At 35.4% G+C, this 27,892-nt stretch overlaps 1 protein-coding gene across 6 annotated transcripts in view; it reads right to left on the bottom strand.

Moving 5' to 3' along the window:
• The window catches only part of ctnna2 (catenin (cadherin-associated protein), alpha 2), an 814,561-nt gene that overhangs the window by 447,705 nt on the left and 338,964 nt on the right, over positions 1-27,892 (bottom strand). The window contains exon 8 of one of the 6 annotated variants that reach the window (XM_073948056.1): positions 16,621-17,182. The exons of the other annotated variants lie outside the window; for them this stretch is intronic. Coding sequence (XP_073804157.1) covers positions 17,096-17,182 — 87 coding nt within the window. The 3' untranslated portion in view covers positions 16,621-17,095. Of the gene's footprint in view, positions 1-16,620; positions 17,183-27,892 lie in introns of those variants that run through there. 6 annotated transcript variants of the gene reach the window in all.

Genomic DNA, 27,892 nt, shown 5'->3' with positions numbered 1-27,892 from the left:
ATCTCTGAGTCCCGATCACCCGTGGTGCGACACCACTTTGACAATATACGAGTTTAATATTCTATATAAACTAATACAAATTGCAAACATACAGTTAAAGTGTTTTTTTTTTTTTTTCACAAATTATGTTTAACAGAGAAAGACATTTTTTAACAGTATTTCCTATTAAATATATATATATATATATATATATATATATATATATATATATATATATATATATATATATATTGTTTTTTTTTTTTTTTTTCGTCTTCTGGAGAAAGTCTTGTTTGTTTTATTCTGGCTAGGATATAAATAGAAAATATTTTATATATTTATTTCATATATTATATATATATATATATATATATATATATATATATATATATATATATATATATATATAATAATTTTTCTATAATGTTATATATATTATTTTATTTATTTAAGGCAATAGGTTTGCCTCGCATGGTTCAGGATTGGTAGAGTTACGCATCGATGAATTTGCTCTTCAGTGTTTGAACTCTCAGTAATGATTAAATTACACTGAACTGAGCTGAACTTAACTAAACTGAACTTAAACACTAAAACCTGAACCACACTGTTCCAGTTACTATGACCATTTATGTGAAGCTGCTTTGACACAATCTACATTGTAAAAGCGCTATACAAATAAAGCTGAATTGAATTGAATTGAATTTATTTATTTTTATTGTCTACAGAACAAACTACCATTATACAATAACTTTAAGCCTTTAAATTGCACTTCAAGCTGAATACTAATATGTTTAGAATGTTCTCTTTATAGAGCAAAGAAATAGTGTCAAACAGCCATGTGTGTTTGGCTTTTCCCATTGCAAAATTAGTCAAAAAGTCCTGATTAAGATGCAGTCTGTGGTGCGCTTCCATAATGTGACTAAAATTGAAATACTCCACGTCTTCGATTTGTGTTTACTATGATTATGACTAGTTCAATTAAGGTAATCAAAAAGCTCTGTTTACATGGTAGATTCTTAAAGTATTGTCTTGATCGTATGAAAATTGGAGTACTTGTGTCTATGTAAACGTACTGACTGTTTAAAGCACAGCAAAAGTACAATGTTGGTTTAATTTTGGAGATTACAACTCTGACATTATCCTTAACATTCAGCTGTTACTTTATTTATTTTTAATGTATGTGAGTACACTGTAAAAAAGCGATGTGTTGACCTTATGTAAAATAAGTGAGTAAATCTGTTAAATGTAAATTTAAAATGATTACTTGACTTCACATAAAAAAAGTGAAAAAAAGTAAACCTATTGCCTTAAAATATCACGTAAACGAACTATGTGTTTAATTATAAAAATTAAGTTATTTGAACTTAAAAGTCCAAACTTATGATGGGTTTCTCACTTTTTTAATTAAAGTCAACTTGTTGCTTTGAAGGCAACAAGTTTACACCCTTATTTTGAAGTAAAGTAAATAAACAATTTTTACAGTGTGTCCAAAAGGTGCCAGAAAGCTTAATATGGTGGCATAAAATCAGTCTGCTGCAACCGACACTGTCATAATCACATTCACTTACACCCAGACTACAGACTGATCACTATATGAACCACAAATACTGTCATGCACATCATACACACCTGCTCCGGTTCACTGTCCATTACACACTCACACAGCTGGAAGCTCATGATGGACTAATCAGATGGAACATATAAACAGCACACACACACACACACACACACACACACAGAGAGAGAGAGAGAGAGAGAGAGAGAAAGACAGAGAGAGAGAGAGAGAGAGAGAGAGAGAGACTTTGCTGAGTCTTATTTATTGTAACACCAAAAAGCGTTCCTTGTCTTGCCTTGTCTAGAGTGTTTTTGACTCTTTGCCTTGTTTTATTGTTTCTGCCTCCAGGCCTGACCATTTGCCTATTTTTGATTAACTTTATCTGTGATCGACCTTTGCCTGTCTAACCGTTCTCTGTGTAATACATAATATATGTGGATCCTTAACTCTGTTGTCTAGCTTCCTTTCAGTTACAGACACGTATTGCTGTGTCATTAATCTAATGTTATCACCAAAGGTCCAGGGAGAATAATTATAATAATCAAAATGCGAAAGGATTTTTATTTGCATATTTTTAATGTAATTTTTAATGTAATTTTTTATATATTCTAAGTATGGATAACAGATGGTATTTCTAATAGTTTAATAAAATGTATTTGGTTCATGGAAAATCCCCAAGCTTGTTTTTTTTTTTTTTGTTTTTTTTTGTGCATGACCCCTATTTTAGTGACCAAAGATTAAGCAGATGCATTTAGCTAAAGTGATTTACAAATTTGCCAACAGTTTATCCAACAAGACAGCACAAAACCCCTATAGTTTGATTTTCTGAAAGTTTCCTCTTTTTTCTCTCCTCCTCTTTTACACGAAAGCCATGAATGGAATTTATGTTGTTCATTTATTATTTGATTGGGGCTATTACAGACATCTGATGGAGGGAAAATCTTTGAGCACTTTAAAGATCTTTTTGGAGATGAAGAGCACTTTGGTGGAGAACACTCTGATTTTGTGTCACAGCTTTGGCTTCTCGCTGACTCAGAACGGCCCAAATTTACAGCTGTGGCCTTCACTGCTAAAGATGAGGGAGGGGAGGGCTCTGTTTTTATCTCCAAGCTGAGTTACAGTCTAAGAACAGGGTTTATGACTCATACTCAGTGTGTGTGTGTGTGTGTGTGTGTGTGTGTGTGTGTGTGTGTGTGTGTGTGTGTGTGTGTGTGAGTCTGTGTCCATGAAAGAGAACGACAAAGATAAAGAGAAGGATAGAGGGAGAGGTCAGGGCTCAACAATAAGAATGAACCGATGGCCCCAGACAGTATGACATACCTTGAGGAAAGCTGCTAGAACAGTTTGGTCCAGAGCTGTGTGCCATTACAGCTCTTTTTTTAGGTCTTGCAACATTTCATTTTGGGTAAAATAATATAAAATAATAAGAATAATTTATTCATTATTTTGACTTCAGCTTAATCCCTATTTCAAAGGTCGCTACAGCAAAATAAACCTGACAAATGACAAACAAATTGTCATGTGAGGGGATGCTGACAACAGAGGTGTGAATCCAAATGCAGGATATATTATGTGAATGGTCAGGCAAGCAAGAGTCAACACAGGAACAAACAGATGCATACAGAAAAATCCAGAGTCGTGGTCAAACAACAGGCAGATATGGTCTAAAGGCAGGCACCAGACAATGTAAATAAATAAAACTGAGCGAGGGTCAAAACGTGGCAAGGCAAGGCAAAATGCGTCGTAATGTTCACAGATAACAAATAAACAAGACTCAGCCCTGATGTGTGAGTGTGTGTGCTGTATTTAATGTCCATGTAATCAGTCCATAACGATCCTCCGGGTGAGTGTGTGAGTGTGTGTGTGTGTGCGTGTGTGTGTGTGTGTGTGTGTGTGTGTGCGTGTGTGTGTGTGTGTGTGTGTGTGTGTGTGTGTGTGTGTGTGTGTGTGTCTCTGTGTGTGTGTGTCAGGAACAATAAATGGAATGAGGAACAGGTGTGTGTGAGCGGTGCATGTAACTTCTTGTAGCTCTTTAACAATCTGTGTATCTACCAGTGTATAAAAACTGAAAAAAATAAAACAATAAACATAAATTCTTTGCAACAATTTTGCAGAAATATTTTTTTTATTGTGTGTATAAGTTTAAGTCAAAATTACATTAAACAGACTGAGAAAATATACACTATATTTCTTACATTTTTTTGCTCTTATGGGTAAAGTCTTTTAGTTTGGTTAAAATAAAATCAGTTATTTTATTTATTTTATTTTTATTTATTTTATTATTGAACCATAACATATGAATAATATTTTTCACAGGATTGTCCTGGCCAAAATGAGCATTTTACAGACTTTACAACACAAACTAACATAAAAGCAAACAAATAAATAAATGAATAAATATTAAAACTCATAAAATCACCCTAAAACCCTATAAAATACTTCATTTTTAAAACAGTTTTAAATTTAATATTACCAATATTATTACCCCCCTTAAAACATTAATTTTCTATTGTCTACATAACTGTTATGCAAATAACTTGCCTACCTAATCTTGCCTAGTAAACATAGTGACCTAATTAATCTTTACATTGCACTTTAAGCTGAATACCAGTATCTTGCAGCATAATATATATATATATATATATATATATATATATATATATATATATATATATATATATATATTTTTTTTTTTTTTTTTTTTTTTTTTTTTTGCCCTGTACCCATAACAAAGACAAAATAAAAAATTCTTTAAATTTCCTTCGGCTAAATCCCATTATTCATCAGTGGTCGCCACAGCGAAATGACCCGCCAACTTATCCAACTTATGTTTTACACAGCACACTCCCTTCCAGCTGCAACCCAGTACTGGGAAACATACATACACACTCATTCACACACATACACTATGGCCAATTTAGTTTATTACAAAAAGTTTTTTTTTTTTTTTAATCCTCGGTTAAACAACTTTAACACTTTAAAGAATTAAGATTTAAATTTCAAAGCTAATAAATTTGACTTCAACTGTACGTAAAACACAAACACACGCACGCACGCACGCACGCAGGCATGCACACACACACACACACACACACACACACACACACACACATATACCCACACACACACACACACACACACGCACACACACACACACACACACACACACACACACACACACACACACACACACACACACACACACACACACACAGCTAAATAAATAAATCCACTTTGTTTTGGTGGTGGTGGAGTCTATGAAAAGTACTATTCTGAATTATTGGCCAGCAGAGGAAAAATACATCTTTCTTAGTGTTGAGCCCTAGAGATATAGGAGGAAAAAAGATAAATGAAAAAGATAAAGCGTGAGAAAGAATCGCAAAGAAAGACAAAATGTCTAAACACATGGCCCTACACTTTCTGCTGGGTCCCTTCGGTTCATTCCGACTAGCAAAAGTCTCCCATGCTGCTCTGCTTTGTTTCCCTCCATCAATGAGCAGATGAGATTAGCATAGCGTTGGCCATTATACATAATATGAAATCTATTTGAGTTATGAGCCTCCATTCAGCCACCCCCATTCAGCATAATCAACCAATTTAAGGGTGCAAATTGACTTGCTATTGGAGTACTGCAGCGTTCGCCACTGCTTGATGGGCAAAGGGCCCACCGAGACTCCGGCCCACCCTTCTCCTGTGCGGCAAATCCATTACTCACCCACTGTACATCAATACACGCACAATAAATTAATAAGAGAGCCAAACAAATAAAACCTGCGAGATGAGGGAGTCCTGTCGATTGATCGGGGAAATTGGTGAGGAGGTCGTTGCCCGGTGCCAGAATGCTAAAACACTTGCGCAAAAGTGCCTTTAATTAACAAGCACCTCGGAGCAATAAGCATCTTTTGAATGTGTGATTAGGGCGTAATGTTTATTAATGTGTTTACTCCCCTTTGCATTAGTGCCAGTCGTGCTGCTTGATTAGGAGCTCAAACAAGGACAGAATGTTGGAAGCTTTGGTAATATGACAGTGTGTAAAGAGCATGTGTACGGCAGAAGTGGAGAACAGGGTGCACGTGAACTAGTGATGCTCTCTCACACACACATGCACGCACGCACACACGCACACCTGCACTCACACACACACACACACACACACACACACAAATAATAGTTTTAGTCAAGGACAGAGCAGATGTTTGGTGAGGAACACAACAGAGGATGATAAGAGCAAATGAAGTGGATATTAATTTGCTAATTCATGAGGGTTTGGGAACAAAAATAAGCCACAACATAAATCCAAACAATTCACAAATAAACAAAATAAAATAAAAAACAAAAATAAATATTTATGAATGAAAAAAAGACAAACAAATAAACAAACATTTCATTTTTATTCAAAAATAGACAATGCCATAAAATACATACATAAATACATAAATAAGCAAACAAACAAACACATAAATACATAAATAAATAAATACACAAATAAACAAACAAGCAAATAAATAAATAAACAAATAAACAAATAAATGAACGAATAAAAACAGATGGACAGACCAATTAATTAATTATTAATCTAGGTATACCTATTTTTATTACAAAACAGTAAGAGAAAATAAAAAAGAATGACCAATGTCATTAAAAATAATAATAAATAAATAAATAAATAAATAAATAAATAAATAAATAAATAAATAAATAATAAAATGGACGGACGGACGGACTGACTGACCAATTAATTAATTCATAATTTATGTATATCTATTTTTTATTACAAAACAGTGAAAGAAAAATAAAATAAAATAAAATGATGCAAAATGTCATAAAAAATACAAAAATAAATACACGAATAAATAAATTAATTTAAAAAAAATATTGATTCATTTGTAAGCAAAGATAAATATTCTAGGTATACAATTTTTTATTACAAAACTTAAATAAGAATTAAATAAATTAATTCGAATTAAATTAAATTAAAATATGGATTAAAACGTAGGACAAATCTGAAATTACAGAATAGTTTAATCTCCTTATCCACCCACCAATCCATCTCTAAAGAATTAATAATCAATAGATAACTCAAGTGCAGTGAATGACTACTATATAAAAATCTATTAAAAAGAATCGCATCTGATCAATACAAGAGTTATTACTACAATAGACTAACATGAAAACCCATTTGTACAACACAGGAAAACCTGCTCTACTAATATCACCTTATATTGTACTTTTTTTGTGTGTGTGTATGTGTGTGCGTGTGTCTAATGGACTAGAATTAGTGGTTTTAATGGTCAGAGCCTGCAGGGAAATAATAGAGGGAGTTCATAAGTGTTATTTCTTCTTGTTGCTGAAAGAGAAATGAAACCCATTAAAAGAATATAAATATTTTAGATGGTTACATGCACTGTTAGATCATGTTTGCACCCGACATACCAGCTCAAGAGAACAGTCACGTCAAGTTTGGTTCAGATTGTTTTCTTTTTTTATTTTATATTTTGAAATCATAAAATAAAAAAAAATAAAAATATAAAAAAAATATAAATAAAAAAATATATATACATTGTTTCTCTAATTTCTGTTTCTGAGCAGACATTTACAACACATTTCTAAGCATAATAGTTTTCATAACTCATTTCTAATAACTGATTTATTTTATCTTAACCATGACGGCAGTAAATAATATTTGACTAGATATTTTTCAAGACACTTCTATACAACTTAAAGTGACATTTAAAGGCTTAACTGGATTAATTAGGTTAACTAGGCAGGTTAAGGTAATTAGGCAAGGTATTGTATAATGATGGCTTGTTTTGTAGACTATTGGGAAAAAATATAGCTTAAAAGGGCTATTTTTACAATAAAATTTTTACAATAAAATTAATAAAAAAAAAATTTAAAATAGCTTTTAATCTAGTCGAAATAAAACAAATAAGAAATATTTAAAAAATAAGAAATAAAAAATATTATCAGACTTACTGTGAAAAGTTCCTTGCTCTGTTAAACAACATTTTGGAAATATTTTAAAAAAGAAAAAAAATAATCAAAGAGGGGGGGGGCTAATAATTCTAACTTCAACTGTATATATTGAATTGGCCAATTTTTCTAGTAAAAAAAAAATAATCTGAATCAACCAAATTTAATATTATTATTTTTTTGTATCATTAATAAATAAATAAATAAAGTAAAACCAAGTACATTGGTAAAAAAGTTGACTCAAAATTAAAAAGGCAACTTGCGGCGTAGCTTTTTTGAGTTGACTAAACCTTTAACCAAGTACTCCATTTGATACGAATTAAGTTGATTCAACTAAAAAAGCTCTGCATCGTTGCCTTACAATTTAGTTGTCACCCTCTTTTTGTTGTTGTTTATTTTTACAGTGTATCAGTCCTCTCTGCAACATCATTCATTCATTTATAGCTTAGTCCCTTTATTAATCCGGGATCACCACAGCAGAATGAACCGCCAACTTATTCAGCAGGTTTTACGCAGCAGATACCCTTACAGCTGCAATCCATCTCTGGGAAACATCCATACACACTCATTCACACTCATACAATACGGCCAATTTTGGCTACCCAATTCACCTATACTGCATGTCTTTGGACTGTGGGGGAAACCGGAGCACCTGGAGGAAACCCACGCAAACGCAGGGAGAACATGCAAACTCCACACAGAAACACCAACTGACCCAGCCGACAATGAGAAAGAAACGAGTATATCCCCTTGTGGAGCTCAACTGTCCCCTATTCATTACCAATGAGAAAGGTATGAGTATATCCCCCTGTGGAGCTTGACTGTCCTCTCTAAGGCTTCATTTACAATGAGAAAGGTATGAGTATATCCCCCTGTGGAGCTTGACTGTTCTCTCTAAGACTTCATTTACAATGAGAAAGGTATGAGTATATCCCCCTGTGGAGCTCGACTGTCCTCTTTGTAACTTCATTCACAATAAAAAAGTTACAAGTATATACCTATGTGGAACTTGACTGTGTCCTCTCAAGTTTGCTAACAATGAGACAGGTATGAGTATATCCCCTGTAAACCTTGATGGTTCTCATTGCAACTTCATTCAAGATGAGAAAGGTACAAGTATATTCCCCTGTGGAGCTCGACTGTCCTCTTTAAAACTTCATTCACAATGAGAAAGACAAGAATGTATCCCTCCCTGTCGAGCCCAACTTTTTTCACAATGAGAAAGGTACAAGTGTATCCACATGTTGAGCTCGACTTTCCTCTCTGCAACTTCATTCACAATGAGAAAGGTACAAGTATATCCACCTGTGGAGCTCAACTGTCCCCCCATTTATTCACAACGAGAAAGGTATGAGTATATCCTCCTGTGGAGCTCGACTGTCCTCTCTGCAACTTCATTCACAATGAGAAAGGTACGAGTACATCCCTTTGTGGAGTTTGACTGAATCTGAGGCTTATTTTCCATGTGATAACGTAAGAGCTTAGCCTAATGTTCATTAATGCAGACATTATGGTTGTGTGTAACAATAAAGCATTACGTTGTGTCTGGTGTTCACAGCCAGGGATCTACATCACCAGAGACTCAGCTTAATGCTGCTATTAATGACACTCAGCGAAAACCAACAGGCGGGAAAATCACAGATTCGCTGCTAATTAGTGCCATTAGCCAAACGTGAATATGTTTGTTTCCGAGAAGACCCCCTTCCATCGACACATGTGGAGAAGCCACAGCGAATCCAGTAAGTGTGTGAACTTTGTGTCGCTGCTTTTCATTCTCTGAAATCCTCTTACGGAAAATTATTCAGAGCGATGGAATTCTTCAGAACCGGAAAAAAAGGGGGTTGCGACTGAGGGCTAAATTTGAGAAATAAAATAAAAAAAGAAATGGGCACTGGCAAAGAACAAGACTTTAATGTCAGGTTGGAGGAAAGCTGCTTCATTGTTCCCAGATTCAGACGATTACATGCACAAAAGAGCCTGGCAGTCACAGTATTAAAAGTGCATGCAGAAACCAAGACATGGATATAAGGAGAGTGGCCATAATCATTATAATGCTAAAGTGGTCTTATTCAACTGCTGGAAATGCACAAAAGTCTTTCAGAGTCCAGAGAGTCTTTCTATTATGCATGTTAAACATGGATTTATTAAGCCGCCAAAGGAGCATGTCTGCTTGTGTCGGAATGCTATGTGCTTTTCTGAGACTTTAATGAATTGGAAATTGAAGCAAGAAAAAGGAAAAAAAAACATCAAACCCCTGGAAAACTGTGCACCACACAGAGAGCAAGTAAGAAACTACAAAAAGAGCAGACGATGTAGAAGGATGTATGATTGGAAAATCAAGGAGAAGAGCAAGCTCTTGGAGACACTATATGTAAACTTCCCATTGTGTGGTGAAATGCAGATGTACAGCTGTGTACATACAGGCTACTGGCTACAAGTAGCTTACAGATATTCAGAACGCCAAAGCAATCAAGTGCTTTATTTAGATATTAATAACCATAACTTTTAACTGACTTTTTGTTCAGGTTGTTGTCTCATTTTATTTGTACTATTGTAAACTATGACATTGTCTTGCTTCTTACTACTAAGACGTCATTTTTGCACATAAGCAACATAGAAAACAATGTAAACAACAGGTCTCTGGATGCAATGGTGACATAAACAAATGAATAACCATACGTAATTCAACACTATTGTGTCAGTGGACTAAATGTGTTCGATTGGATGTTGTGCTGAGGACTCTATACCTTTCAAAATCAACCCTAATGTACAGCAATGAATTACGATGAGATGTACTCCATATCTAATAAGTGTTTTCTGTAAAACTTACACGAATTTAGCAAATATATTCTTTATAAGCTTCCCATTAAGAAACAACTAGCTACAATGGCTGCTTGAGGGTTAGCTTTAGACTGATGTATGGTTTGTCAATATTATTTGTGTTCTTTTTGATGTAATCTAATCATAAATACTGAAATGTGAAAAAAAACAGTGCCCCAATGTGTCCATGTCCTGATGCTGGCTAAGATGTTTAACAATTAAAAAAAAAAAAAAAAATACTGTATGAATAAAACACATTTTATGTTTATTTGCTAATTTGAAATATTTTACATAGGAGTAATGACATGGAAAATCAGAACGTTCTTGAATTTTACACATTCAAAGGCCTTGAGGAGTCACAGTGCAATGGATGTTATATAACTTTCAACACTGGTTTAATGTTACTGAAACAGCAATGGAGATTGTGTGTGTGTGTGTGTGTGTGTGTGTGTGTGTGTGTGTGTGTGTGTGTGTGTGTGTGTGTGTGTGTGTGTGTGTGATATGAAGTATGCTTATAAAGAAAGTGAATTAGCATGGTGATATGTTTGTATACAAATTATTAGTTCGTTCGAAAGTAACAAACTATTAATTAATTTGTTTATTCATTCGTTTGTATGTTTGTCCATTCGTCCGTCTGTCCATCTATCCATCCACCCATCTATTTATCCATCCATCCATCCATACATTGTTCATTCAACTGTTCGTTCAATCATTCGTTTGTTCAATCGTTCTTTCAACCGTGAGTTCAATCGTCCGTTCAATCCTTCGTTTAATCGTTCCTTTTCACATTCTTTTATTAGTTCATTCATTCATTCGTTCATTCATTCATTCAAATCTATATGTCGCTTTTTTCATGCTTTTGTCACGAGTGGTCTTTAATGAACCTAAAAGAGCACGTCACTCCGCTACTCATCCATTTGCACTGGCTGCCAGTTGCTGCTCGCATCAAATTCAAAGCTCTGATGTTTGCTTACAAAGCGATTACTGGCTGCGCCCCTTCTTATCTGCTCTCACTTTTGCAGATTTATAGGCCCTCCAGAAACTTGCATTCTGTGAATGAACGTCGCCTCGTGGTTCCATCCCAAAGAGGAAAGACATCACTTTCCAAACTCTTGCGTTCAATCTGCCCAGTTGGTGGAATGAACTCCCTAACTGCATCAGAACGGCAGAGTCACTCGCTGTCTTCAAAAAACGACTAAAAACTCAACTATTTAGTCTCCACTTTCCTTACTAATATGCAATTCCTAATACTAATATACACTTTCTTTATTTTCATTTGTAAGTCGCTTTGGATGAAAGCATCTGCTAAATGACTAAATGTAAATTTTTTTATTTATTATTTATTTATTAAAATATTTTTATTTAATCAATTTATTTTAAATGACAACCGTAACATGCACTTTACCCATATTTGTTTATGTTCCATTTATTACATATTTATATTAAAACAGTATTAACTATTAAAAACACCACCAATACCAATACTTAAATTGAAACCCATCATATATAAACATAAAACTGCATTTAATTGCAGTTCAATTGAGTTTACTCTGTCCTCATAATAGTTTAAAGATGTTTAAATTATGTAATGGCAACTAGATAAGCATCGACACTGCATAAACAAGGTGGAAAGACTTGATGATGAAAAAAAAAATCCTGAGTAATGCAATGCCCAAGAAGCTGCTTTCTTGTTAGAAGGGTATGGGAATTCATTACTTATTCATTAGAGCACTCTCTAAAACTCACTATCAGTGAAATTTACATAAACGCAGAGAAGATCATGCTGAACCACAACAATAGATAGCAGTACAGCATCTAACAACACTGCAGTCTCAGTATTTAAAGAACTTGAAGAGCAGCAGTACAAACACTGGATAGAAAACCCTATTTCAACCTTATTTAAAATACAATAATGCATATTCATGGTCATTACAAAAATAAATAAATACATAAATTAATAAAACAAACAATAAAAATAAAATAAAAATGTACAAAAAATAAATGAAATGAATAAATAAATAAATAAATAAATAAATTAATTAATTAATTAATTAATTAATTATCGTGTTGTGTATAATTCACTTATATAAAAGCCGCACACACACACACACACACACACACACACACACACACACACACACACACACACACACACACACACACACACACACACACACACACACACACACACACACACACACAGAGACACAGGAGCCTGCTTTTCAGAGCAACAGATGTTTACAACTGGAAAGGGGGCGGTAAATAATGGAATAATCGTTTATCTCGATTAATGGTTTTTCATAATCGTTAGAAGCCAAAATCGAAATCAGATTTTCGATTAATTGCACAGCCCTAGCATATACATACTGCATACACAGTGTCTTACTGGTAATTTATAAGGTAGAGAATATGTGTAAGCAGGACAATACCCTATAAATCAGTTCTGGCATTATTCTGGTATGACAAGTTACAACATCATCAGTAAATTACCAGCATTTGCAAACAGCGGAATTATTGGTAATTGAATGGAGAACATACAAGGTCAGAACAGCCTGATTTGAGAAGTTTGCTTTGTGTCCGTTATAAAGCTTTTTCGGTGCAGCTTAATTGTTTTAATTGAAGCTTAAAAAGAGCCTGCCTTTTCCCCCAATTCTTCAGTACTGCAGCTCTGCTGTTTCTATTGTAGAATATAATAATAAGTACTCTACATTTTGTGTATTTAAGAATAAAACACCATTATGTGATCACCCACTTATGCCTGTTACTCAGCACATTTATGTACTTCAAAAAAATGGAAAATAAAAAATAATAATTTATTGGTATTTTAATGTGATTTCATGAATTAAAAGGGCTAGTGAAATAAAATGTAATTCATTCATTCTCCTTTGGCTTAGTACCTTTATTTATCAGGGTTCGCCACAGTGGAATGAACCACTAACTTATCCAGCACATATTGCACAGCAGATGCCCTTCCAGCCGCAACCCAACACTGGGAAACACTTATACAATCACACACTCTCTCACACGCACGCACGCACGCACGCACACACACACACACACACACACACACACACGCGGCCAATTTACCTTATTCAATACACCTATAGCGCATGTCTTTGGACTGTGGAGGAACCTGGAGCACCCGGAGGAAACTCACACCTTCTTGTAGTGAGTCGACAGTGCTAAACACTGAGCCACTATGACACCCCATAAACCATAATGCATTCAAAATATGGGTACAATTTTCGACCTTAAATATCATTATTCTTTTAAAAAGTCACAAATTGGGGCAGCACGGTGGCGCAGTGGATGAAACGAATTAAATTCAGTTACATTCAGGACTATTCAAAAACATATATATATATATATATATATATATATATATATATATATATATATATATTAAAAAAAAAAACATCAGGACGATATAAATTTTATTTAGATTTTTTTTTAATTATCCAAGACATAAACAAATACTTTATTCACTTGCATGAATGTTAATTTTCACATGAACAATAAAAAAGGTGCTAAAAAGATTAAATGTTTTATTTTTTTAAACATTATTATTTTATTTATTTTACTCTAATATAACTAGATAATAATAATAATAATAATAATAAAACAATAATAATAACAACAACATTAATAATAATAATAATAATAATGATTATTATTATCATTATTTATTATTATTATTATTATTATTATTATTATTATTATTATTATTATTATTATTATTATTATTATTATAAGAACAGAAGTAGTAATAATACTTATAACATTAACAACAACAACAACAACATTATTAATAATAACATAATAATGTAATATAACATAATAATAACAATAATAATAATAATAATAATAGTAATAATAATAATGAAAACAACAACAATACAATGATTTTTTTATACAAAAGAAAGAAAAGAAAAGAAAAGAAAAGCAGCAGCTCAGGCTAATTTGAGCTTGGGCTCAGTGTGTTGGCCAGTAAGGGGTCAGGAGCAATCTTATTAAGTGACAATAGAAGGTTCAGCCAGGCCTTCACTCTGTCTCCATTAACAACGGCCATACAATGCATTAGCAACACCCAGGCCACGAACCAGCATTACCTCAGCCTACACTGGCCTGATCGCCACCCAATATGTACTTCTGGAGCTCTGTATCTGTGCCAACAGTTCAGCCACATATTCAGAATGAGGGAGACCAAATGTAATGAATGAATCATAATAAAAAAAATAAATAAACCTGGGGATTAGTTGCCAAGCTCTAATATGAATATGTGTCATAATCAATATCTGTGATGCTCCAGCGCCATGCAAAACAGATCAATAGCTTCACATGCAAGAAACATCATTAACTGATTTTGTACTACGAATGTCAGTTTAAGACACATCAAACTCTCATTTTGTGCACAAGTGTGTGCGTAATCAAATGCAGAAACGCAACCCAAATTGGATTTACACCTAGTTTACACCGAGTTGATTCATAAACAAGACAGAGTGCCTCCAGCCTTTTATTTTATTATTATTTTATTATGTTTTATCTTGTTATGTTGTATGTTCCATTGATCTAACCATATTGGAGTTGTAAATTGCTTCTTCAGACCATCTCAGCAAGACACCCTCCTCTGAACCATGTTTAAACCGCAAAAACAGTCTGCTGCGGTATCGATTTCAAAATATTGTATACGTCCAATCTGTAATGGACCACCACTCGATATGTGGCACCCAGCAAATTCCAGGAGAGATTTTCATTATGGCTGACAATTCATCTTTAATGGCCTGGAGTATTTACTCACATATTGTATAAATCTAAAAGCCGCCGACTGAGAAGACGCAGGTGCTATACGTGAAGTAGATCTCAAGTTTGGAAAGTTTTCTTTTCACGCAACCTGCATTTCTGTGCTACAGGCCACCTGTATTCATTACTCGAACTCATAAAATGCCAACAGTTTATTTATAAATATATAATTAGCCTAATTTATGTTCTACAATGAAACAGAGGACAGTAATGAGGTGCGGAATGAGCCAAGAATGAACACCTGCCCCCTTCTGACTCGCGTGGCATCGCAAAAGAAAGAAAACAACAAGCCGTTCTGACCTTTACACTGGGACAACAGAAAAAGAACAGGCAAAGGACTGACGGGAGACCTTTTATGCCTTTTACCTTCTTAAATAAACACTATGTGTGTGTAGGAGACAGCTCTATTGACTTTCGTGTGAACATAACAAAGGAACGGGATTTAGAAAACCAACTCCTACCTTTAAATAGCTTCAATATTCCTTTAAATCTTTCCATCTTTTTGAGAAGGTTGGTTTTATCAGTGGGTAACAATTAAAATATTAAAATAAAGGGTATTGTGAATTTTTAATCCCACATTTCTGAACTTTTTCCTGCTCACAATGGGTTCATATCTCACTTTTTATGTCTTGCAATTCAGAAGAAATTCAAAACAACACTGCATCACCTTGGAATCAACTCAAAATTACACTGCTAGTTGCACTGACAATTTATTTAATTTTTTGCGGTAACTTACTGCACTGTAAAAAATAAATACATGAACATTATTATAAGGCAACTTGCTGCAGAGAATTTTTTTAAACAGTGTGGCAGCACTATTGCCAGAAAGTTACCACAACTGGCCCTCTACAGTAACTTACCAGTGAATAGAGACGGCAATATGGCAAAAATTTTATCTTGATCATTATTATCCATATTAAATGATAACGATATATATAGTTTGATTTAAGTTGTTAATGCTTCCAGATTTAAAAGCGTACCCCAACAATAACTGAAGCCACAAAAATTTGAGGGTCTATAAAATGGCATAATATATTTGCGGCCGAAACATTTTCAGTGGCCAAAAATTTTCTAAATCTTGAATGTATCGAATTTGATACATCTTAAAAATTCGATAGATCTCGAATCTCTACATCTCGATGGCTGGAAATTAGATATCAACACACTTTTAGATTCCAATTGCTGCACATTTCTGCTGTGTAATTGGCTTTTAGATCAATATAAAGTAAAAAGGTGCAGAGTTTATCATTGTTATTGACTTAAATTTTATCGCGGTTAAATATATCATTTATCGGCCCATCCCTACAAGTGAATGTGTTTTACAGCAGCAGGGCTATACCGCAATTACATTTTACAGTAAAATAGCCCTACCGCAACGTATTTTTATGGTAAAATTCTCTTCACCGTAATTTAATTTTACAGTGTAACAAATTTGACAGAATTTATATTTTATTTATTTTATTTTATTTCATTATTTTATTTTATTTTTATTTACATTTTATACTAGCAGATCAAAATCTTTATTTTTAATATTGACTATCATATTCAATATAATTCAAACAAGTAACACATTTTTTCATTAATGGTCTCGTTTTTGTCTTTAACTACAGTAGCAGTACTTAATTTCTTTGATTACAATAGAAAACCGCAAAATCACAATGTGCAGTAAGTTACTGTAAAACTTTCAAAAGGACCCACAATGCATTGCATATCGCAGTAGTGAACTGTAAAGAATGTATGTGGTATTTTACAGGGCATTTTTGCAGTAAATAACTGTAACATTGTGGCAACGTTTAATATTGTGTGAAACATAATACTGACCATTTTTATTGTAATTTTTATTGTATTGTTGTTTACATCTTGCAATATTTTTTATATCTCCCTTTTTTTCTCGCAATTCTGAGATTACGAGTCTTATATTCCTTCTCAGAACAATAGCTTTGCTGGTCATGGTAGCGTGACCAGAGCTCACAAAGTGCTAAATATATGATGATAAAAAAAGTGTAGATAAGCAAATAAAACAATTAATTGATAATGAAAAACGAAGCCACTTACCTGATGTTTGATTGCAGACAGCGAACAGCACATAGAAACAAAACGAGAAAAAAGGAGATATTAAAATTGTTGGTAACACATTTTATAAAGCACACTAGTGAAGAACACATTTCCTCCATAAAAAGATGACCATGCATCAGTGTCAAAAGAAATGACAATAGCATCTCTTACAGGTAAACACACTCATACATCCATTACACACTCTGCAAGAGCACTGTGTGTATTCCTGACCAATCGGATGAGAAGTCAGATATCACTGTCCCGACCTCGCGCAGACAAATCGATTTAATCATCTGCCCAAAACCTCGTCTAGATTCAGCACATGATGGAGTCTGAACCATGTTTCTCTGAACTGGAAGCGAACCGACCTCTGTTTGTGAGCTTTCTGATGACAATAACTGAAGAATCAGTCACCTAGTAAATTGTCACCTGTGCTTTACTTTAGATTGAAAAGGAGCCATCTACAGTGGTGAGCAAACTATAAGAACATCTTACAGATCTGAAATATAGACTTTTTTTTTCCACTAAGAAACATGATTTGATTTCATAAGGATCATGGAAGATGTAGACGGTTGCTCTGAGCACAACACATATTATGTTAATTAAGTCCTACTGTTTTTTTTTTTTTTTTTACTAAATTATTTTTTTAATCAATTCATATTTAAAATTTGGTCTCATTTGGTAACTCTTGCAGTGATTACAGCAGCGCTTCTCTGTGGCATAGTGTCAATATATTTACAGAAAACTTTCCTGAGAAGGGTCAAGTAACTTCTGTAAAGAAAAATTATTCTGTGACATTGAAAGTCAAATAGAGTCAGGTCCATAAATATTGCGACATCGACACAATTCTAAAAATTTTCGGCTCGATACACCAACACAATGGATTTGAAATGAAACGAACAATACGTGCTTTAACTACAGATTGTCAGCTTTAATTTGAGGGGTATCCAAGTCAGGTGAATGTTGTAGGAATTACAACAGTTTGTATATGTGCCTCCCACTTGTTTAGGGACCAAAAGTGATGACAAAATTAGTTTCTCAGCTGTTCCAAGGTAGAGGTGTGAACCTATACTGGTCTCACGGTTGGGTTCGGTTACGATTATCATGCCATCGATTTGGTTCAATTCGATATCTCGGTGCATCACGGTGCATTGACGATGCTTTCCATATATAGTGTTTTAGGGGGGAGGCTATAACATGCTGTCTGTATAAACACACAGACACACAGCACCACACTGTCTCTCATTCAAACACATTCACAAACATAGACAGCATCAAACAAACAAACACACGCACACACACACACAAACAAACACACTTAAGCTCTTGCAACAGGGAGAGCTCGCGCTGAGCGGAGCAGAAAAACGAAAAAAAAACGAAAAAAAGAAGCACTTTTCCGACGGTCCCTTTCTGAGAGCTCTTCTCAGCGCGAGCTCTGCCGGCTAAAGTAAACGCAGACTGCGAGGGCTTAAACGGAGCAGTGCTCGTAATGTCGAGCGAAAAAAAGAAAGACAGCTGGGAAACATAACCAGTTTTGTCTTTCTGTAGGAAACACACTTTAGATCTTTTTAGGGTAAGAGGTTTTTGAGTTATTGCCGTCTATAACTGAATGTGTGTCAGGAAAATCGAAAACAAAACCAACTGAACCGCGCTCATTTCTGGCGCCCCACTGAATATACAGCGCCCTAAGCATTTGCCTATGGTGCCTATGCCACGGGCCGGCCCTAAGTTGGCTGAGTGTTGTAAATACCGGCGCTCACCTCCCTCGCGACAGAGCGTATAGGAGATAAATGATGTCACTACATAATAACCGGTTATGATTATTACTGAATCGATACCGAATTGTCCGCGTCTGCATCGCGGTGCACCGAAGAAACAATTAATTTTGACACCCCTATTCCAAGGCCAGGTGTGTGTTGTTCAATTTTCAAGTACAATGAGCAGATCCAAGATCCAGAGTTGATTTCAAGTGTGCTATTTGCATTTGGAACCTGTTACCGTCAACTCTTAAGATGAGCAAGCCATCATTAGGCTTAAAAAAACAAAACAAACCCATCAGAGAGATAGCAAAAACATTAAGTGTGGCAACACCAAAAGACCCGGAAGACCATGGATACAAATATGGTGGATTATGACCGAAGAATTGTTTCCCTGGTGAAGAAAGAATTAGAGAGATTTGTTTATAGCAAATTTGTTCCTCTCTTTTTTCAAGGAACTTTGGAAGCTACCTCACTGCAATGAAATCATTGCGTAAATTCCAGTGTGGAGATTGGCTGTCTGTATCGGCCGATACAAAGTGACGTCATTGAGTTTTCAGCACATTTGTTCAATAGTTTATAAGGAAGACTTTGTTCGAACCAGTTAGTGCGCTCTACTGTGAATGAGATGCAACTTCATTAATTTGCATGATATAGCTTCAAAGACTGCTTTTACCTGTTACATTGTTCAGTTTACTGTAATTCAAACAAGTAGTAGAAGAACTGTTCGAAGACATGGGTCGTCAGTGTTGCGATTATTAATGTGCTGCAACAAAGTTTTTGTTTACATTTCATCGCAATGTCCATGTCGGGTGTGGACCCACATGCGTGGTTTACAGTGGTCAGCTAACACGCGACAAAAATATGTTTGTAAGGAAATTTGTTTTACCTGAGAGCTTTTCAAATCTGAAAATGGTGAAATACGGATTTATCACTCGTCTTCTTTTAAAGAAAGACGCAGCTCCAGTTGGTGTCGATTGTCCGGTCTCTACGGACACTCTAAGTGTGTGATCAATGTTTTTTTTCATGTTTATTCAGATGGCAAAGTTAGTTAGTATCGTCCGCAGTACTCTTTCAGTTCTTAAAGACATACCTTAGTCAAAATTATTCATTTATTAAATCCTCCACTTCCACACAGCTCTCAGATCCACTGTAAATGCTGCTCTCCGAATCACTGTCCATCTCCCCTGCATCTATGTTTGTGTTGCCGCTGTGAAAATCAGCTGTGGTGCACATATTGAAACTCCCCTTTTGATGTAAACCCTTCCCTCTTTTGCCACTTCCACCTAAACAAAGCTGGACTCACCCACTTTACTGACATTTTTAAACTAAAGGTGTGAAAACACCCAGCTAAGCCAGGGGTGGGGTGGTAGGGGGATTCCATGGGCCTTTAAAAATAGTAAATCCAATGAATAATTATTTTTCAGTGTGCAAGAAATTTACAACTGATAACAGAACTGGCTTTACTGACAAAATGCGCATGAAACTCGACTTTGATTAATCGTGTAGCCCAAGTCTTAAATCTATCTCATATTCCCACCCTCTCATCTTTCGTTGTGCTTCATTGTGTGAAGGGCATCATTAAGCATGCCATGCCAACACCCCCTGTTAACTAGCGTGGATACAGTAGAAACATGATTAGCGCATGTGTTAGCTTCCTGAGAGCGCTGAATGATGAACCTGTGGTCCTGGCTAATGGGCGTTTTAATCCACAGCTTGAGCAATGAGTGTTTATGGGCTCCTAGAGGGCCCTCATTCCACATTAATATTTATCCACTGCTTTTAGCCATTTTGTTCCTGCTTAGCATAAGCAGGCGAGCTTGAAAAATATCACCTCAGAAACGCTCTCTCCTTCTCCTCCCTCTTCAACTTCATTTTCCCTCCATGGTCTAATTTTGCGAGTCTGCTGCTGGGTGAGTAATGGCCATTGTTTCTGGGCAGAAGCGAGCTGTTCACCTTGAGTGGGTACCATGTGTGGGTTCAGGTTGGCTTTATTCTTTTGCGGCTCGTCTTTCTGTTTCCCAGCTTCCCACATACCTAACCCCGCTCTCCTTCATTTGCACCTGGTTTTCTTTCTTTTTGTGTTCCTACTTCAAAGCTGGAACTAAATGAGGTCTGCCCTCTTTGAAACACACAAGATAGAAGGCCACAAGGGCCGTTCTGCTGTGTTGCTGTATAACAAAATAAAAAAAAATTATAATAAAAAAAAGGATTTATTCTGAGATCAGCAAGGGAAAACAATTTAGTAGATTTGATGGGTCAGGTTTTTGCATTGCAGGGCTGATGTTGCAGAGTGGGCTCAGAGGGATCTGATTTAGAGAATTGGAGGATTGGTGAATGCGTAATGGCTAAAATATGAATATTAAGACATACTGGCGTAAGAAAGCGGATTCAAATATATTATACATTTTCACAAATTCAAATTTAATAATAATGACAATAATAATAATAATAATAATAATAATAATAATAATAATAATAATAATAATAATAATTCCTTACATTTATATAGCAGGACACTCAAAGCGCTTTACAAATTGGGGGAATCTCTTCATCCAACAGCAGTGTGCAGCATCCACCTGGATGCCACTCTGGCAGCCATATTGCGCCAGACCGCACACCACAAACCAGCTGATTGGTGGAAAAGAGACAGATTGATGAAGCCAATTATGGGGATGGTTAAGAGGCCATGATGGACAGTGGGAAAATTTAAACCCCTACTCTGTTTCGAAGGACATCCTGGGATTTTTAACAACCACAGAGAGTCAGGGCCTCGGTTCAACGTCTCATCCGAAAGACGGCGCTCACTAAGCAGTGTAGAGTCCCCTTCACTATACTGGGGTGTTAGGACCCACACAGACCGCAGGTTAAGGGCCCCCTACTGGCCTCACTAACACTACCTCCGACAGCAGCCTAGCTTTCCCATGTGGTCTCCCATTCAGGTACTTTAACGGGCACAGCTCAGCTTCAGTGGGCGACCATATGAGAGTTGCAGAGAGCTAGCTGCTGGCAAAATTTAGGATGTTTTAAGACTTTTTAAAGATCATTACGGACAACATTTCAGACTTTTGAAGGGCAAAACGGTAAGGATTTTTTGTTATGGCCAGTGAAACATGTTTTCAGCCCATTAAATTTAATATTTAGATATTTCTTAGCCACATATTTTAAAAAAAATGTGTCAAAACAAGCATACTCTATTTATATACACCTATATTTTGTTTCTAGCATAACTTTTCTTTAAAAAAAAAAACAGAAGTTATGCAAAACATACATTTATGCATAAATACATGGAGATCTTTTAAACAAATGTTGGAAAAAATGTAGTATGTAGGAAAAAAATTAACCATATTGGTAAATAGAGTGAATAAATTTGACTTTTGTTAATTAGTTTTTTTAACTTTTGTGTAGCTTTACATGGACAGAAGCAAAATAAGACCTGTTTAAAAGTATTTATGGGATACAACATCATATTTAAGTGCATTTAAGACTTTTTAAGGCCTAAACATTAGTTTTTAAAATTAAAGACATTTTAAGTGTTTTTAAGACCTCACAGACAACCTGTAAATCACTGTATTGTGCATGCCAACCCAGAAGTTAGCAATGTTTTTTTTTTTTTTTTTTTTTTTTTTTTTTTTTTTTTTTTAAAGAAACATCATTTTAAAGAAACTCACCTGTGCACATAAAATCCTGTGGTCTAGTACTTTACTAGAATTTTATAACACTTTTAAATTAAAGGTCTATTAGTTAATGTTAGTTAATGTATTTATTAACATGAACTAAATATGAATAATCTTATAGAGCATTTATCAATACTAGTTTAGCGTTAACACATGTTTTATAAATATCCAAAATTGGGCTTGTTAACATAGGATAATTCACAGTGAGTTAACATGAACAAACATGAACTAATAATATTTAACTTAATAACATATAATTACAGTAAACTAACGTATCCCAGGTTAAATTAGTACTGTAATAAGTAAATTACCTAACATTAACTAATGGACCATTCTTTTAGTGTTAACGAACGTTGTAGTCCTGATTATGCCAATTGACTGATCACAGGACATCATTATTTTACTTTTCTTTTTTGTCATTTAAACAAAAAACTACCATATCATTAAAAAAAAAAAAAAAAAACTTTGGAGCTCAGTATATCTTTTATGTTTATTATTTGTTGGTTTACGAAGCAATGGCTTTCTTTTTAATTTAAAAAGTATTTTAGTGTCTCACCCATACTCCCACACAATAAGAAAGTAATTTGTTAAGATTACTTTATTAAACTGTCAAAACAGGTTGTCATAATTAAATTAAGTAACCTTAACTTTATTGTATTGAGTTTGTGTTTATCCAACTATGAAGAAGACTATTTTTATATATACAAACAAACAGAAACCTCTGTAGATCCCAACATAAAACAAAATCAAAGACTCATTTATGACTCAGGATGTTAATCTTGTGCAAGCACAGACATGTGTGTTTTCCTTTTACAGTCTGATAAATAAAGCATGCTGGCTTCTGGAAATCTGCCATGTTAGGTTAACTCAATCAGATTAGGTTCATCTTAATGCAATTCTCCCCATGTTGGCGTGGGTTTCCTCTGGGCACTCCCGTTTCCCCACAGTCGTGCAATATAGGTGAATTGAATAAACTAAATTGCTTGTAGTGTATGAGTGTGTGTACGAATGAGTATGTATGGGTGTTTCCCAGTACTGGGTTGCGGTTGGAAGGGCATCGGCTCCATAAAGCATATGCTGGAATAGTGTGAGGTTCATTCCAATGTGGCGACCACTGATAAATCAGAGACTAAGCTGAAGGAAAATGAATGAATAAATGAATGAATGAATGAATGAATGAACTTGTTTCTTTTAAGAACCAAGAACTTTCACAAAAAAAAAAGAGTAAAATTAACTAATTTAATTAAATTAATTGCTTAGCTCATTTTCACAGTGCAAATTCTTATAATAATATATATTTTTTAAATCTGCTAGCTAATGATTATCTGCTTTTTTCATACACGGTTAAATGTGTTGTTTTGCAGTTAGCTAGCCAATTACAAATTAGTTAGTAATCAGTTTAAAAGCACAAATTAAATTTACCACACAAATATCAGATCCCTTATGACGTTTAGCACATTTTACAACTCACTAAAAGTTAAAGTTACAGGTTTAATCACTTCCTGAAACCATTAAAATATGTAAATCTGCTCTGACAGCATTGCATACCTAAGCTGTTAATCACAGACAAGCTGTCAATGACAATTGGTTTTCAGTTTTCAAACACAACCTCTAAAAGATATGCATAAAAAGTGTACGAATGAGTAGCATTGATAGTAAAGCTAAAACTGAAAGCAAGACCATGGATGGTCCTTGGTTTTGTACCTGGTTTGTACCTACAAACAGGGATATATTGTACATGGTTGATCCAGGGCACTCAAATGTCATACATATATAGACACTCACTGGCCACTTTATAGGGTACACTTTACTAGTACAGGGTTGGACCCCCTTTTGCCTTCAGAACTGCCTTAATCCTTCGTGGCATAGATTCAACTAAGTACTGGAAATATTTCTTAAAGATTTTGGTCTATATTGACATGATAGCATCACAGAGAATCCTGCTGGAAGTAGCCATCAGAAGGTGGGTACACTGTGATTATAAAGGGATGGACATGGTCAGCAACAATACTCGGATAGGTTGTGGCATTGACAGGATGCTCAATTGGTACTAATGGACCCAAAGTGTGCCAAGAGAATATCCCCCACTCACCACCACCACCAGCCTGAACCTGTGATACAAGGCAGGATGGATCCACTTTCATGTTTCATGTTGTTTACGTCAAATTCTTATCCTACCATCCAAATGTCGCAGCAGAAATCAAGACTCATCAGACCGGGCAATGTTTTTCCAATCTTCTATTGTCAAATTTTGGTGGGCCTGTGCTAATTTTGGCCTCAGTTTCCTGTTTTTAGCTGACAGAAGTGGCATCTGGTGTGGTAAAAAATCCAGTAAAAGAGCAGTTTTTTTTTTTAAGTACTCACACCAGCCCGTCTGGAACCAACAACCATGCCATGTTCAAAGTCACTTAAATCACCTTTCTTCCCCATTCTGATGCTCGGTTTTAACTGCAGCAGATCATCTTGATCATGCCTACATGCCTTAATGCATTGAGTTGCTGCCATGTGATTGGTTGATTAGAAAGTTGTGTTAACAAGGAGTTGGATAGGTGTATCTAATAAAGTGGCCGGAGAGTGTACGTTAAGTAACACTTTAGTTTATGTCACAATACATGGTACTAATTACTGGCTATTATTAAGATATTAACTGTCCAATAGTAGTTATATGACCTCATTCTGCATCCCTAATCATTCCCTTACTCCAACTTCTACCTTCTTAACTATTAATAAACAGCTAATCACTAGTTTACTAAGTTAGTAGTGTCAGTAAATGGTTTGTTGTGTATGTGTGTTTTCTGCATAATGGTCCATTCTTTTGTTACCTCATGTCACCTCTGAGCGACTTTACCTAAACTCCACTCCAGGAACCATCTCTTTACTTTTCCATCAGTTTACATTTGCAAATAAACACAAATCTTACCCATTTAGCCAACAAAGGAACATTATCTATCATGTTTTCTGCCTTTACCTGCTTTCGCATTTCTCCAAGGAAAGCCGCTCTGAATTGCAAAGGAAATGGGGGCCAGAAAACCTGACGCCTTTCTCCATTCATTACCGAAATCTTCATTAGATTACAAGCCGCTTCAAATTTGAAACCTTTTGCTTCCAAGGCCTTCGTCCACAAATTACTTGGAAGAGGCTGGGGATATTTAACAAGGTGGTGCACACACACATGCTCACTCACAGACAATCTTATTGGCCAAATGAATGCAGAGTCTAGGCAGATTTGCTTCGGGTCATAAACCTCAGTATACAATGCCAATTAAGGTTGTGGTTATTCAGAGAGAGAAAGAGAGAGAGAGTTTACAGCCCTAATGAAGCAAGGATAAGAGGGGATGTTTGCCATCAGGAGGCTAATTACCTCAGCACACAGGTCTCTTTCATAAGTCACGCTTCTGAGGTTGCTTCACTCCATAATCCTGCATTTCTCATACCCTCCATTACGCGTTTTGGGTCATTTTAAGCTTCTTTGGTTCGGATGTGAGTAAAAAGACAAGGCTAATACTCTCCAAAGGACATGATTCTGAAGGTCTGCAGACATCTTAAAAAAAAAATGTTTATATGTGTGAGAGCATTCCCAATCTCTCTCTGCATGAGCCAAATGTCCAGCCCAATCCCTTTCCCTTATCTTGAAGACACACTTGGGCAGAAAGGAGAGCACATCAGCTACTGGCAGAGTCATGGGTCATAGGTTACCGATGGCTGCTTTAAGAAGAGCACAGGAGCATAGACAAAGACCCCGCTCTGTCATCTATCCAGAGCTTGAGGTTGGAATTGACTGGCCCCGGGTCAAGCCTGCTCAGGTGTAAGTGTGTGTGTGTCTGCTAAAAATTGAGAGGAGCTGACTGTAACCTCCAGAATAAAATATTAGACCCCGGGAAAAGAAACAGACCCCAAACTTTCCCCTGACACAGGAAGTCTCGGTTTAACATTATCTGCTCTACTTTGAACCATACATGCGGTTGCAATAACTATGCAACACCTTTTATTATTTTATTAGAGAGATGTATATAGCATAAAAAATAGAAATGTAAAAAGGTAAACATCCTTTAACCCACAGTTTCAATCCCCTTTTTTTCTGACAGTCTACATGGAATGTAACCTTTGAGTAATATTTGCATTTGAATATTAATATGTGGCTTAGGAAAGTTTTAAAATGTTCTGAAAACTTTTTATACTTACATATAACCAGTCAAATCCCCCCTTGAAGCACAATTTTGACCATATTTGGAATGGTCATTATTATTACTGAATGAACTAATGAATATTGAGTTTAATATAGTTTACTGGAATTCTTCTAAAAATACATGATGGAAAAGTATGAGTTATATTGATGCATAAAGTGTATTGAACACTCATCCTCAGCAGTTTACATGTGTTTGCTGCCTCACTACAAACATACTTGGCAAATTTCAAAAGATGCATTCTAAACAAACCTTACACCTCTATGGATGGCCCTGAATAAGTTGTAATCTGTGTACACCACATTTTGCATCCTGACAAATTGACAGTTGACATCTTGACAGTTGAGATGCGCTCATTTACTCTTCCTGTCTCACACATTTTCAAAATAAGAGTTATACATCTATAATGTTTAATACAAAAGAGTCTAAAAAATAGGGAAACATATACAATTACCGGCTATTTCATTAGTCACACTTTACTGGTACTGGGATGGACACCATTTGTACTTCAAATGCCCTAAATCCTTTGTGGCATAGATTTAACATTGTAATGGAAATATTAATCAGAGATTCTGGGCTATATTGACATGTTAGCATCAGTTGCATCAGATTTGTCGTGAGGCAAATCTCACATTCCACCACATCCCAAGGTGCTCTATTGAATCGAGTTCTGGTGAATGTTGAGGCCATTTCCAAGAAATAAAGTCTTATCAGACCAGGCAGCGCTTTACCAAAGTTTTATTGTCTAATTTTGGTGAGCCTATGTGAATTGTAGCCTCAATGTTCTGTTCTTACAATGTTCTTTCTTGCTGACAGGAGTGGCACCTGGAGTGGTCTTCTGCTGCTGTAGCCCGTCCGCCTAAAGGTTTGAAGTGTTGTGCGTTCAGAGATGCTCTTCTGCATACCTCGGTTGTAATGAGTAGTTATTTGAGTTACTTGTGGCCTTTCTATTAGCTCGAAACTTCTGGCCATTTTCCTCTGACCTTTGGCTTCACAAGGCATTTGTGTCCACAGAACTGCCGCTCACTAAATATTTTCTCTTTTTCGAATCATTCTCTGTATACCCTAGAGATGGTTGTGAATGAAAACCCC

This window comes from Danio rerio, chromosome 1 (genome assembly GCF_049306965.1).
Source record: "Danio rerio strain Tuebingen ecotype United States chromosome 1, GRCz12tu, whole genome shotgun sequence".
Classification (NCBI taxonomy): domain Eukaryota; kingdom Metazoa; phylum Chordata; class Actinopteri; order Cypriniformes; family Danionidae; genus Danio; species Danio rerio.
The sequence above is the reverse complement of the archived record's forward strand: the minus strand, read 5'-3'. Positions and strand labels throughout refer to the sequence as shown.